The 15,968-nt window shown below is 43.6% G+C and overlaps 1 protein-coding gene across 3 annotated transcripts in view; it reads right to left on the bottom strand.

Annotated features, from left to right (window-relative positions):
• Nucleotides 1–15,968, bottom strand: part of GLP1R (glucagon like peptide 1 receptor) — a 103,406-nt gene that overhangs the window by 35,301 nt on the left and 52,137 nt on the right. For all 3 annotated transcript variants that reach the window (XM_064158309.1, XM_064158310.1, XM_064158311.1), the window contains exons 4-5: nt 2,678–2,787; nt 2–108 (exon numbers count right to left, since the gene is read on the bottom strand). In XM_064158309.1, the coding sequence (XP_064014379.1) occupies nt 2–108; nt 2,678–2,787 (217 nt within the window). The remainder of the gene's footprint in view (nt 1; nt 109–2,677; nt 2,788–15,968) is intronic.

Here is a 15,968-nt window from a genome sequence, read left to right as displayed (position 1 = left end):
CCTGAATCCAAGAAGAATGGCAGTTGCTATTACAAGGGCAGAGAAGGAAAGAGCATATCCAATGGTGTATATGATGGACAAATTCAGGAGTTGTTCTTCTGGTGCATCCTGAGAGCATATAAAGGAGAAAAAAAGAAAAGGAGGGAGAACAAAAAAAAAAGAAAAAAGGGAGGGGATAAAAGACAGAGCTCATGGACTTCAGTTCTTCTCTCCCAGCTCCTTTCTCAACTTTTCTTAAAGACAACCAGAAGTCATCCTCTTACTCTTTTACTTTAAGTTTAAATGCACATGTCAAATCAGTCTTCTCTTTTCTGTATGAAATAAAATTTAATCTTAATTACCCAACTGCTCCCAGGTGTTCACTCAAACAGTTGATTTTTGAAGCCAGACTAGAAAGTAGATAATGCTATATTATTGCATAATGAAACTGGAAAGGCATGAATTACCATGAAAAGCAAGTCTTAAACAGATGGCAGGAAGCACAGATACAACTCAACCTTGCAGTAAAAAGAACCAAAGCTGGTATTTTCAGACTTAAACACTTAATGTATATCTCCTTTCTGTGTGCTGGAGGGGGTCCTTTGGCTACATCTATACTCAGAAATAAAACAAGGCAGGTCCCACTTGTTGGTTCTGAAGGAAAGCACTTTCATTCATACAAATAAATTATTTTCTATTCCCAAATAGTCTATTTTCAGCTACTCAACCTACTGGTTGGCTCAACACCATCTCATGACCTAGGTGTTGCAGTACTGCCTGGGGGAGAGCAATCCAACGCAGGCCAGAGCAGCAAAGTGGCATACCCCTGCCCTTGACAGCCCTGCGCCGTGGCTGTCTTCAGATCCACCACTGAAGATGTGACCACCGAGAGCCTTGCTTGAAAGTGCTGGCTAAAATCTTGAGGAGAAGTATTTCAAAAGTTCTATGCAGGTCTGAATAAGGCAGGATTATTGCTCAGCTGCTGAGGCACACTCCTGTTCTCTGTTCTGGTTAATTTCTAGGCATGTATCTCTGTCTAAAGAGATGCAGGCATTTTACTTCCCTCTTCTAAGCTACTAATTCTGCAACTGACTTCTGAGACCTGTGCTGTACAAAGGGATATATTTGTTGTACTACAGAGAAAAGCACAGCTATCTGGTGTACAGCACAGTCAGGAGGACTTAAGGTGAAAATACAGGCTGTTCCTCAGGGATTTGCTAGAAGAATATTTTAAAGGGAAAACAAAAATCTCTTCAGCATCAGAACTGAAAACATTGAGACCTGACCATTTAAAACAGCTATGAAGATCAAAATCACATTGCACATTTAAAGAAAGTGTTATCAGGATACACTTACAAATCCTTTGGATTTTGTTTCATCAGAAGTTGTAACGTAATACACACAAAAAAATGTTAAAAAAACCCAGACTTGATCACATGTACAAGATGCAGAAGACAAAAAAAAGGTTACTAGGGGACTCTACATACACTATCTGGAAAGCCAAACACATCAGTTCACATTTCAGGGACCAACAGCATGTACACAGTGTTTCAGAATCCAGATCAGTTCACAGAAACTTGGAGACACACTGAAAGTGACCAAGCGTTACCAACAGGTATCTCTCTCCTTGGCATGTCCCAACACAGCTCCAAAAGAAACCATAATAGCAAATAAGGAAAAGTCAAATGACTTGGCTTACACTTTGCTTTAAGACAATCTGCTGTGCTGGGATACCCAAGAAAATGGAACAGATGAAGAATGAGGCTGCAAATTAAGGGAAGAAGTTAAATGTAACATATTTGAAGAATTAGAAACTATCTCTTCTCCTTTCTCCTTCTAGTCTACAGACATTTATTCCTTGCAAAGAACAAGGCACAATAGGAACCTCAAAACATACAGATCCCGCAGCACTTGGGAATTTCATATACCTGAAATTCTTTGACTAGGTATGTACTAGTTCCCAGTACCATGGGATGGAGAGAGGGCACTCAATTTACGTGAGGCAAAGAATTGCCCTTGGAGACTCACAGCAGTAACGGTATCAAGTGCCATGGGAACACAAGTGGTGTGCTAGCTGACGCTAATGGCTCTCAAAAACCCCCTGGAAATACCCACACTCTCCCTCATTTAGTGCCCAGTGTCTCCACTCCCTGCAGAGCATAAAGCACTAGGGCAAGAAAGTAACACTGACAAGCCTAATTCCATCGCCTTCAGCAAATTAAGTTAAAAAGACAAACAAACAAAAAGCAGGGACTGCCCTGTGCCCAAAGGTATAAAGCAATTATTCTTCAGTTCAGTTCATCTTAATCACCTTAATAGCTGCTAACAAGACAAAGAGAGTGAGTGGTCCCTTTATTGGAATGGTTTGACAGTGGAAGAACAGACACAGGAACAACATTAGGTTACTCCTCTGGTCCCAGTGGGCTGCAGTTAAGCCCCCTGCACTGCAGCTGAGACTACCTGGTTCACTGCTCTTGGTGCTCTCATGTACATATAAACCCACCTCACCTACCCTCCATGCTCCCTTTGCTGAAGGGGAGAGATATAATGTCCTTTACCATTAGGTTCACTGAAATGAGGCATCCTAGATGAGTTAGTCAAGATTACTCTGACAAGAGAAAAATGTGTGGGCATCAACAAAACATTTTCCCTCCCTTCTGTTTCATGTGGAACAACAGCAAGAGACGGAAATGGTTACCTGGTCAGAGGCCTCACACTCAGACAGGTTCCTCCAGGGCAAGGTTGAGTTCTCCTTCAGCAGCCATGTCCCTTCAGGGGTGCAGAATCGGTACACCTGCCCATGCAACACTGTCAGAAACAAAATGAGGCATGGGGTTAACTGGAGAAGAGCCTGCTTGAGGAGCAAGGTAAACAAAGCAGCTTGAGGCTTGGTGCAATCGTTCTTCCTCTCCAGGCTGGCACATGAAGCAGCAGCAGCACTGCCGGGGCAGTGCTCCACTTAGTGCCTGTCTGCAGTAGACACTGCTGCTCATCCTCAGGGTCAGGAAGTGAGTCGTGAGCACACCACTGCAAAGAGGTCAGACAGCACATCACCCAGGACAACTGCTAACAGCTCAGCAGCAACAGTCTGAAAGAGCTGCTGTCATCTTTGTGTGCATTTTATGACATGCACACATTCCCATTCACCAAAATATTAGATTTTAAAAGAGATTTTGGCAACAAAGCCTCAGCTACAAATTAACAGGAAAAACCAGAGATTTACCAGACTAAATGTGGTTGGTTTGTTTTCCCCTGAGATCATGCAGACCCAGAGACAGAAGCTTCAGAAAAGGCATGCTACCACAAGCTCCCCAGAACATAAATGCTTATACAAACATTTGTGCTACAAAATGAGGCTATAAACCTCTGCCTAAAATACTCACACACTCTTTACTCCTGTCTACATGTTTGAGTAACAAAACTAGCAATAAATACAATGCCTTGCCAAAGCAGGCAGCAGTTAGATCTTGTAGAAGCAGGTATGATGAAATAGCTTGTAATAAAATTATGTTAGACTGAAGCATGAAAATAAAGTACAAAGGGGAAGGAGTATTCAACAACAGCATGGCTGAAGTGTTGGGATGCCTTTTACAGCTGTGCATAAGTAAGCAATCTGGAGGTGCCCTGTATCAGAGCACAGCTACAGTAACCATGTCAGCTACCTACCAAGAGAAGTTTTTTCTTACTGATCACATTTCTGACTCTGTAAACAGACCTACTCTATGTTATGAAGCTACCCCTCAAAACACAGTGCTGAGTCAACCCCCTTAACCAAGGTTAACTTCTACCAAAGCAATTGTGCTAGTTTGGAGCTAGCTGGAATGTTTTGGTGAGAAGAATTAGATTACAGGCTGTGGAAGGAAAACAATGGTGATGTCTACTTCACTCATAGGCTTGCTGAGATGTATAGGAACAAGAATCAAAACACAAATAAGGCACTACTACTCCTGCTGGGGAGCTCAGAGCTGCATCTCTCTAACTTCACCCTCCGTTTCTCTGACTAATCCACTTTGCTTCCTAACCCCCTGGCCAAACCTCCATTCTTCCTTGGGACTGGAGTAAGGTTGAGGTGGGGGGGAGAGAAGGTGGAAGGGCAGTTGGAAGCCACCTCCTAGGGACTCAGGTTTCTGGGAGGGCTGTTGTATTTCTGTATTACCTTTTACCTTGTCTATTTCTGCCTACAACTGTATGTACTATAAATATCTGATTAGATATTGTGCTAAATATAAGTTTCATTCAAGTTTCCAGAGCCAGCTGAATCTAGTCTGGGTGATTTCCAAAGTGTGGGGGGGGGGGGGGGCAGGGAACACCCAAACCATCACAGCAATGTTTGGTAATAGTTATATATCATTTTGAGGTATGAGAAGTAAACTTAGGAAGCTTCAGTTCCACACAGATATTAAAATACTTCCCGGTCACAGCTTTTGCTCATGCCCATCTTTGACTGCTGCAACCTCATCCTCTTGTCAGCTTTCTCATTACTGCAAACTAGAACTGAGCATTTCTGTTCAACAGGAAAATACTAAAGCATATTTGAGATAATAACCCAGTAAGCTATTTGCATATTGACAATTGGCAATTTGTTTGATAATTGTCAGTGGTAGCCTAATAGCAGCAAAGAACAATGCTTTAAGAATAATACAGACAGTCATATTCCAATAAGACATTTCTAATGAGGATGCCAAATAGCAACTGATAATGACTTTGGTAAGAACAGTCTATTTGCCTGTGTAATCTGTGTACTGTATATTATATCTTACTGGTGTAGCGAGATGACATAAAAATTAAGTTATGCCTGGTGGAGGTTTTTCCATACTATTAAGACTATCTGTTTGCATATCCTTACAGAAAGCAGGATAAATTTGGTCAGCATATACAACATATTGATCCACATCCATTAAATGCTATGAGCATTCTGTCACAAACTCTTTGTTATCTAGCGCCAGTGCCGACAACTTCCCTTGGTTGGAATGTTGCTGCAGTAATGCTGAGGATCTCAGACCTGATGGAGGGCAGCAAGCAGGTAGGCATCTTCCCACTGCCCCACCCCACAGGATTAACAGACAGCAAACTGAAATAACCCATTCTAAACACCTATGCAGAGGTCCAAGGATCAAGCTCCCCCCAGTTTAGGAGGGACATTGAGATGCTTGAGCGTGTCCAGAGAAGGGCGACGAGGCTGGGGAGAGGCCTTGAGCACAGCCCTACGAGGAGAGGCTGAGGGAGCTGGGATTGGTTAGCCTGGAGAAGAGGAGGCTCAGGGGAGACCTTATTGCTGTCTACAACTACCTGAGGGGTGGTTGTGGCCAGGAGGAGGTTGCTCTCTTCTCTCAGGTGGCCAGCACCAGAACAAGAGGACACAGCCTCAAGCTGCGCCAGGGGAAATTTAGGCTGGAGGTGAGGAGAAAGTTCTTCACTGAGAGAGTCATTGGACACTGGAATGGGCTGCCCGGGGAGGTGGTGGAGTCGCCATCCCTGGAGCTGTTCAAGGCAAGGTTGGATGTGGCACTTGGTGCCATGGTCTAGCCTTGAGCTCTGTGGTAAAGGGTTGGACTTGATGATCTATGAGGTCTCTTCCAACCTTGGTGATACTGTGTGATACTGTGAATCAAGAATCAGTAAAGAGTGTACATTAGAAGCCAGTGAAGGTCAAATATAAAGGGTTAAAGTCCAGAAGGTCACAGGACTCAAAAACTCAGATTGTCACTGCATGAGTTATATTCAACAAGCATTATAGGACAAAATTGCTATGAGAAAGAATCTCACACAAAAAGCAACTCTGCTATATTCCTGAAAAAGCAAAACTTGCTAAGGGAGAATTGAGCCCTCCCCCAGTAGTTCCTACTGTCAAAGTCGAATTGGGCTGAAAGCTTAACCTCAGTGTATTTATTTCTTTCCAAATCATCATGACACATTTTAATTTTCTTATTTCAAAAGAAGTGTTATCAATGAAAATGAGGAAAATCTATTGTCTGCTGTAGCCTGGCACATATTACAGAGAAGAAGGGTTTACAGTAACTGGAAGAAGAAATTTGCATTTGGACAGAAAGATAAGGCAATTAATTTAGATATGAAGAAAAACGAAATGTAACTCTATTACACTGGAGAGCTCCTGCCATGGACAGTGTCACAAACACTCAGACTAGAACTGATGGCTCTTATGGACCCCTAGGTAGCCACAAGCCAACTGTGTCAGGTTGTCACAGCCTCACTGTTGCAAAAAGATTCCTTTTTAATTACGTGTCAAACACCATAGAGCTCACACAACATCAGCTGAAAGGCTGTGAAGGGCTCGTTGGTGGACGTACATCACACATGAGACCCTTCATCCCCCACAGCTGGGCACAAGGCAGACAGCCTCTGTGCACTCAATCTGAGGCCAGACTCCATACAAGCAGCTACCTGCTGTGCCCTAAACACTTGGAACAGGCTGTTAATGGCTGACTGCACAGACTGAGTGGCTGAGAGCAGCCAGGAGGAGAGGGACCTGGGGGTACTGAAAGATAGTAGGCTGAAGATGAGCCAGCAGTGTGCCCAGGTGGCCAAGAGAGCCAATGGCATCCTGGCCTGCATCAGGAACAGTGTGGCCAGTAGGACAAGGGAGGTTATTCTGCCCCTGTACTCAGCACTGGTCAGGCCACACCTTGAGTACTGTGTCCAGTTCTGGGCCCCTCAATTCAAGAAAGATGTTGAGTTGCTGGAACATGTCCAGAGAAGGGCAACAACGTTGGTGAGGGGCCTGGAGCACAAATCCTATGAGGAGAGGTTGAGGGAGCTGGGCCTGTTTAGCCTGGAGAAGAGGAGGCTCAGGGGTGATCTTATTACTGTCCACAACTACCTGAAGGGGCATTGTAGCCAGGTGGGGGGTGGCCTCTTCTCCCAGGTAACCAGCAATAGAACAAGGGGGCACATTCTCAAGTTGTGCCAGGGTAGGTATAGGCTGGCTCTTAGGAAGAAGTTCTTCACAGAGAGAGTGATTGGCATTGGAATGGGCTGCCCAGGGAGGTGGTGGAGGCACTGTCCCTGGGGGTCTTCAAGAAAAGCCTGGATGAGGCACTTAGTGCCATGGTCTGGTTGATTGGTTAGGGCTGGGTGCTAGGTTGGACTGGATGATCTTGGAGGTCTCTTCCAACCTGGCTGATTCTATGATTCTAAGAGATGTTGCATTCACCAAACAGTCTTCCCTGGTTTGGTCTCACAGAAGAGATGAATGGAGAACAGTCTCCAGTGTCAGAAACCCTGCTCTAGAGTGCCTTCAAAATAACTGAGGAAACCTGAAATTGTGGTTTCCAGACCTTTTTTTGCTCCATATACAAGCTAAATTCTCATTTTTGTTTAACAAATGTAATTTCAACTAAAAGTCAAAGGGGATCCAATGGCTTTTCTCTAGGGACATTTTGACTCAAGCACTGCCAAGTATCTTACCATTCTTACTCCTAAGAGAAAAGTTCATGCTTTGCACCAGAGCTACCCACAAACATTCTTGAAACAATCTTTCTACATGGAAGTTTTATGACATTCTCTCTGCATAGCTGAGGAAATCTTCAACCTCATAAAATAAAGGGATAGTATTTGCACACATTCTGTCTTAGCTGTGGGCCTAACTAAAAGCTCACTCAACAACCTCATTTCCTTAACTTTCACAGAATCACAGAATGTTACAGGTTGGAAGGGACCTAAGAAGATCATCTAACCCAACACCCCTGCTAGAGAAGAATCACCTAGGGTAGGTCAGAGGGGAACACATCTAGGCAGGTTTTCAATGCTTCCAGAGAAAGAGACTCCAGAACCTCTCTGGGCAGCCTGTTCCAGTGTTCTGTCACCCTCACAATGGAAATGTTTTCCCTTAGGTTTACATGGAACCAGTTTGCACCCACTGCCTCTTGTCCTGTCACTGCATGTCACCAAGAAGAGCCTGACTCCATCCTCCTGACACTCAGCCTTTACACATTTACAAACATTAATGAAGTCACTCCTGACTCTCCTCTTCTCCAAGCCACACAACCAGCTGCCTCAGCCTTTCCTCATAATGGAGATATGCCACTGCATCTTTGTGGCTCTACACTGGATGCTCTCAAGCAGTTCCCTGTCTTTCTTGAACTGAGGGGCCCAGAACAGGACACAATATTGCAAATGTGGCCTCATCAGGGCAGAGAAGAGGGGGAGGAGAATCTCTCTCAACCTACTAACCACACACTTTCCAATACACCCCCATGATGTCATTGGCCTTCTTGGCTGCAAGGACACACAGCTGGCTCATGGTCAACCTTCTGTCCTTCAGAATCCCCAGGTCCCTTTCCCCTTGCACTGCCCTCCGACAGGTCAGACCTCAAACTGTGGGACTGTTTTTCCCAGATGCAAGACTCCTCTTGCCCTTGTTATATTTCATTGAACTTCTCCCCACCCAAGCTCCAGCCTGCCCAAGTCTCACTGCATGGCAGCACAGCATTCTGCTGTATCAGCCACTTCAGTTACTAATACTGTATTGGGCTTGGCTGAGCCAGAGTTCATTCTCTGCAGAGCATCTTTCTAACACTGTCTTTGATAGTGCTGGAGCTGGGTGTTGATACTGCACCAGTACTTTGTCTACTGCTGAACCAAGCACCAGGGCTGTGATTTTCTAACGTTTCCCCACCCCAAGAGTATGCTGAGGGGTGAGTAAGGTCTTGGGAGGGGACACAGCCAGGCCAAGTGACCCAAACTCTAAGTGTTCCATGCCCTATGATGCCAGCTCAGATACATAAGCTAAGTGAAATGAGGAAGTGCAGGGACATTCTGTGACAGCATCTATCCTCTAGGGCGACTGCTATGCATATTGAAGCCCTGCTTCCTGGAGAGTGACTGTACATCCTCTGCTGATGGGAAGCAGAGAATAACATCTTCCTCAGCTTTCACATGCAGCCTTTGCTTTGGGCTTCACATGTTATTAAATTGGTTCTATCTTGGCTGCCACACTTCTATTTTCCCTGTCCATCTAAGAGGAAAAAGAGTGATAGAGCAGCTGTGGCAGGCATCTGGCCTCCAGCCAGGGCCAAACCACCACAAATACCTATGGAGACAAGCTAAAAATGACATGCTTGGAGGTTGCGTGCCAGGACAGAAGGAAGGCATGTTTAAAGCTTCTTGCTCAACTGCTGAGCAATTTAAGCTTCTTGTCTGCAGGTGGTTTAGTGAGAGGTGATTCATATTAGTCCATGCCTCAATTCTGCAGAATGACTCAGGACCTCTTACCTTCAGTGCAATACAAATACTGAACATACAAGGATCAGCATCAGTTCTAACAGACCAGCATGACACACAAGCTTTTTGAAGGTCTAAGTGGTTGCTGATGCTCTTGCTCTCCTACAAAACCTTTCTTTCTTGCCTTGTAATGCTTTTAGTTACCATATAGTCAGTGTGATTTGAAACATTGACTATTACATTTTAGCATTAGCTATCACCCTCTGCAACCAAACAAATCTACAGCCAATGTACTCACTTCAACGTGAGGCTAAATGTATTCACTTCAACATCAGCAACCCAATTTATTTGAACAGTGTCAAGCATGTCTCATGTGAATTAAAACATGGATTAATACCCAAGTCTGTAAATTGATAGAAGACAGATGCAAACCCAAGAGTTAACACAGAAGTTAATAAAAATCTATCTCATTCTCTGATGAGCTTGTAAGCCAAATAACATTTTCTCCATATATAAAGGTAGGTAAGTAGTTATAACATTTTATCACACAGGCAGAAGGCTCACCAATATTTCCTTATTAGCCTCCTTTTACTAGAATTAAAACAAAAATTAAATTACTTCTCTGCCTAAAACAACCAACCAAATACATATTTTACAACATCAGGGTGTCAAGGTCAGTGTGAGATTACTCACCCAGCAGTCCCTGAGGATAAACTGGAACATTATTCATTGTAAAAACAAATTACAGCATGTTCTATCCAATCAATTCTATTCAGGCAGAGATAGGAGAGAATGAGAAAAAGAACAAGAGAGACTGTGCTTTTGTCTCACTGCTGTGTGTCAAGTGTTATAGACCTCTCCTCTGTTAATACCTGTTCTGTAGTCCCAGCAGGAGAAACCTTTTGGAAAAGGTAACAATTTTGTTCCATAAAACAGGGACTCTCTAGTAGGAGAGCATCATGGTAACCTCCAAAGCAGACCAGTTTGTTCAAGAAATTACCAGCTTGCCCTTTAATGAGCTAAACAATTTATTGGAATTTAGGGGGTTGCATGTCCATCAACAGGCTCTGTACAGTTATCAATTGGTATGACCTGTGCACTGCTCTCCTGAAAGGAGCCACTCTTGGCTGTAAAAAATTGCTGTGTAAGTGTCGCTCAGTCCCAATCTTGGTGCTGCTTTGTTTATAGTAAAGATATTTTAAACCCAAGACTAGTGCACTTGTCCATGACTGCACAGCTAGAAAGGAAGCACCAGGAAGCAACTGATCACAAAGCCTCTGCGAAGCAGAAGGAGCTCCAGCCTGCTCTACTGTCCAAGAAACACATTCATCAAAACACGCACTTATGCTGGGCTCACTGCCACATCGTTCCAAATTATATTACCTCAAGAGGCAGTTTAACTACTAGTACTTTATTTAGTATCCCTTCCCACTATTCCTCCTCCCTCGTTGCATATCAGTCATCCTAACTTCTTTGCTTTAGTAATGATGGAAAAAGACAATAAATTGAAAAGCAGCATTTCGCCTTGAAGGCAGAAAGATTGGTGGTCACTTGGAGCTCTTGCAGCAGGAAGAGCGTCATTTTCAGTTATAGCCTATGGTTTGGGTAAGAGGTGGGGGAAACAGAAGTGCACCTCCCTACTCTGAACTTTCCTCACCAAAAGGCCTTAGCTTGAAAAATCCAAGAATCTCTTTAGCCTCCTACCAAAAAACACAAAAAACCAACCAAAGCAACAATTACTGCAAGGAAGAGTAACAGGAGAAGAAACGTGCACCCACACTCCTATCAACAGATGAAAGTGAGCTTATGCAGACCTAGGATATACCTTTGCAGGGTGCAAGGGGAGATCCAATTAAGAAAGCATAGGCCATGCCACAGGCTGCACAAGCCCACCTTCCTTGTCCTGGATATCCTCAGTGCCTGATTTCTGTGCTGTGCTACCAAAATCACAGTCAGAGACTCTGCATATAGAGATTATGCACTGTTTGGCATCATCCAAAGAATATTACCTGCATATAAATGCTTATTTCAAAACATTAATCTCAGAATTAAAATGAGCACAACAAAATTAAACATTCAAGAACTAGGCAGTGTTAAGCTAAAGCTACTTATGTAATGTTTAGCTCTGCCCAGTAACACTGTTCTGATGTACAGTCATATTTTTCCTTCCCCACAACAGAATCCCACTGTTTATTCAAGACACAGAAGAGAGGGAGATTGTTTAATTGGAAATTATTCATCCTTACTATGAGATGCCAAATTATATTTAAGCATAATGAATCAAATCTACTCCAAGTACAGTATTTTTTCATTTTTACAGTCCATGCCCACTCCCCAATGAAGACTGAGTACTATTATCTCATATGCGGATACAGGCGATCCAAAAATAGGGAAGATATTCTAATCACATCCTAAATCCAGATTTATGCAATGAAGAAAATGGTGCAGCCACAGAATTTGTTCTGCATGGGGATTTAGTTCTCCAAGTGCAGAGATCATCCTTGCCAGCTCTGCAATATCTTGCCTCTCAACACAAGCTCCTGCAGTTAATGAGGCAATGATCCTGCAGAGAAGTGTGCTCCTTTACTACTTAGCTCAGAAGCAGATCCATTCTGCATGGGGAAATAAGAGACCTGTGAAAAAAAACCCTACCAGAATATAGCTTCATAATTAAAAAATACTTGCATAATGGTGGCCAATAAAGACTGTGTGACCAAGTAAACCACACCAGATCACAAAGCATTATGTTGTAACCGCATACATTATTTGCTAGAAGTTAACTTCATAAAAATTAAAGTATCTTCGTGAAGAACACTGCTGGGTTTTAACACAGAATTACTGCAGAAGGAGCTATACTCTCCAAGCATTTCAGCTGAGAAACCTGTATTAAGAAAGAGCTGCATTAGCTACATATCATAGAATCAACCAGCTTGGAAGAGACCTCCAAGATCATCCAGGCCAACCTAGCACCCAGCCCTAGCCACTCAACTAGACCATGGCACTAAGTGCCTCAGCCAGGCTTTGCTTCAACACCTCCAAGGTTGGTGACTCCACCACCTCCCTGGGCAGCCCATTCCAATGCCAATCACTCTCTCTGCCAACAACTTCCTCCTAATGTCCAGCCTAGACTTCCCCTGGCACAGCTTGAGACTGTGTCCCCTTGTTCTGTTGCTGGTTGCCTGGGAGAAGACACCAACCCCCACCTGGCTACAGCCTCCCTTCAGGTAGTTGTAGACAGCAATGAGGTCCCCCCTGAGCCTCCTCTTCTGCAGGCTGCACACCCCCAGCTCCCTCAGCCTCTCCTCATAGGGTTTGTGTTCCAGGCCCCTCACCAGCTTCATTGCCTTTCTCTGGACACCTTCCAGCACCTCAACATCTCTCTTGAATTGAGGGGCCCAGAACTGGACACAGCACTCAAGGTGTGTCCTGACCAGTGCTGAGTCCAGGGGCAGAATAACCTCCCTCGTCCTGCTGGCCACACTGTTCCTGATACAGGCCAGGATGCCATTGGCTCTCTTGGCCACCTGGGCACACTGCTGGCTCATCTTCAGCCTACTATCTACCACTACCCCGAGGTCCCCTTCTGCCTGGCTGCTCTCAGCCACTCAGTCCCCAGCCTTTAGCGCTGCTTGGGGTTGTTGTGGCCAAAGTGCAGAACCCTGCACTTGGCCTTGTTAAATCTCATCCCACTGGCCTCTGCCCACTCATCCAGCCTGTCCAGGCCCCTCTGAAGTGCATGCATGTGTGCATTATGTCCCAGGGAAAGTGTTTATGAACTATAAAAGATATGTGAGTTTATGTAATAAAGATTGTTTACGATAAACAAGTCTTTATGATATCAGTGCAGACTGATGAAGGTTTAGTTAGTTACCATAAAGCATCATTTAAAGTTTTGTTCAGAATAAATAAAAGCAGGTTGGAATAAATTTATTACAACAACAAATATGATTGGCAGTTTAATGGATAATAAACTTGTGAAAGAGGCGTTAGGAGACTTTGTGTTTTGAAGTTATTGGATCAGTTAACAGAAAACATCTTATTAGGGAACATTTAAATAGAGGGAAAAACAATGCAGCAGTTTTCCTGAAAGGCTGCAAAAGACAACTGAAGTCTTCCCAGAGTAGAGAAAGGAATCTATTTTACCATGTCCATGCTCCAGGGACTTTTTTATAAGTGAAAAACACCTCCAACAAAACACAACTCCACAAACCCAAAACAACAACAAACCCACAAACGAAACACACAGGCAGAGAAAGAAGAACAAGCTGGAAGAAATGGAAACAGCCAGACTAAGCACTGGCTTAATGCTTGCTGAGCAAGAGAAAACAACTTTGAGAAAAGACAAAAGCTAACTAGCATATTGTGTATGTATAGCTAGGAGAGAGAAGAAAACACATGCAAATAAACACCAGTTGTTTGAAGCAGCTTCTGAGGAGGCTCATGGGAGACCTTATTGCTGTCTACAACTACCTGAGGGGTGGTTGTGGCCAGGAGGAGGTTGCTCTCTTCTCTCAGGTGGCCAGCACCAGAACGAGAGGACACAGCCTCAAGCTACGCCAGGGGAGATTTAGGCTTGAGGTGAGGAGAAAGTTCTTCACTGAGAGAGTCATTGGACACTGGAATGGGCTGCCCGGGGAGGTGGTGGAGTCGCCGTCCCTGGAGCTGTTCAAGGCAGGACTGGACGTGGCACTTGGTGCCATGGTCTAGCCTTGAGCTCTGTGGTAAAGGGTTGGACTTGATGATCTGTGAGGTCTCTTCCAATCCTAATAATACTGTGTGATAACAAGAAGCCCCAGATGATGCAGTCTAAAACCAATGCCACATGCTGCAAATAAACTGCCAGTCTTCTGCAACAGGAAAAATTTGTGGTATTTACTTATCCTCAAAGACAACGGTGTAAAGAATCAGATTCAATAATCCTAATTCATCACCTCTCACAACAGTTATCAATAGCAAAAAAAAATCCTACATGACTGGAAGCTTTCAGCACTGGCAACTGAGAAATGTACCATTAAAAGGAACCCAGACTACCAGATTTCATTTAGAGATGACTATAATTCCACAAGCTGCATCTACATGATAAATTGTACTACTATGCAATAAAACCAAATCCATCTAGCTCAGGTATAAGAAAAAAACACAGCTCAGGACACTGCCCTGTGTTATATCTTTCCTATGCTTTTGTGTAGTGGAGAAGTAACTGGTAGAGGATCTCAGTTTTGGGTTTCAAGCTTCACAGCTCCACTAACACTCCTCTGCCTTCCACTCCCAGCTTCTGTCTTCTCTGACAAAAAAAAAAAACCCAAACAAACAAACAACAAACCCACACAACACACCCCATAGTGTAAGTGAACTCAAATCCCTCACATCTCCTTTATAAGACACATCCCAGAAACTCCTCCAAACAGTAAGAAGCAGCAAAATCAATGAAGTGCCACAACTCTCTGATCTGAAACCCGATGTAGCTGGAAGTGCATGAGACATCCTGCTTGGTCTGTGCACAAAAATCACATCTGGCCCAAGTCCCACTGGATTTGGAGAAAAAGCAGTCTCGAGAATACACACATGGAATTCACCCCCAGAAGCTGCAAGAGGCATATCACCTATACCACAAGATCAGTCTTCCTCATCCACATGCTGAAATGCAGGGTGGGTTTTGACAAAATGTTTATGAGACATGTCAGCCTTAAGCAAGGCTTCTGCTGTGTTGAATCTCAGTCCAAGTTCTGCAAATCCCATAGTTACTAAATAAAAGCTGTTACTGAAACGGCAGTTACATCTGCATTTACCTTGCCAATCCTGCCAGCAATCTGATTCTTACCCTCCAAACAGAAACTGGGACCTAGCCACAATCCAGAAATGAGGATCTCTTCCACCACTCTATTATTAATCCTCCTCAAGTTTTTGATTCCATTTTTGTTTTCACTCCATTTTCCTTGCTCAGTATTTGAACAGACATACAGACTCAAACTTTCCTTTGCCCGCCAAAAGCCACTTCCAATACAACCTGAGATTAAACCAAAAGGGCAAAAACCCAACACCAACAAACCAACCATGAACTTAGAGGCTCACTGTCATTTATCAACCAGACAACCACAATGTTTTCTACATTCTTGCCCATGCTCTGACTCTATTTGAAGAAAACTGTTGATGCCCTGATTCCTTAAGCTCCAGGACAGCCATCAGGCAGGTTTTGCATGTGGAAGACAAGTTTTTTATGCTTCCAGAAGAAATATGGTGATGACTACTCAATCCATTTCTAGCTTAATTCATTTCTGCCCATTCCAATTGTCAAAAAGTTAATTAGTTCCAGAAGGGTCAGATGAATCTGGCCAGGTGCCAAACAACATTATCCATTACTATCGCCACTGAAGTAGTTATGTCCCCAGGATCTCTCATAAACATGATGCCCAGAAAAACTTTGTTCTCACTCAAAGAAAATTTTAAGTGACAGATGGGAATACTGATACTTAACATTTGGAACGTGTTTGAGGGGGATTAGTCATACTTTCAAAATTCATAGTAAAGACCTAAGTTTCTTAGGAAAAAAAAACCAGTCTGCTACAGAAAACTCTCATGGGGAAAGTTACCAGCAAAAGACTATGGTGGAAAAGGATAACACTGCAAAAGAAATAAAACTGAGCACACAGTTAATAAGTATAGGTTGGCACTGTATAGGTTGGCACTTTTTGCATTGGAGCTGCATTTGTGAAATGGCCTGAGAAGGAGAACATTCTGTAACTAGACTACTTATACACAGATTTCACTTAAGTCAGCCCAGATCTTTTGCATAACTATTATCAAATGAA

Source organism: Pogoniulus pusillus, chromosome 18 (genome assembly GCF_015220805.1).
Source record: "Pogoniulus pusillus isolate bPogPus1 chromosome 18, bPogPus1.pri, whole genome shotgun sequence".
NCBI classification, from domain to species: domain Eukaryota; kingdom Metazoa; phylum Chordata; class Aves; order Piciformes; family Lybiidae; genus Pogoniulus; species Pogoniulus pusillus.
This window is presented reverse-complemented; position numbering and strand designations above follow the sequence as displayed.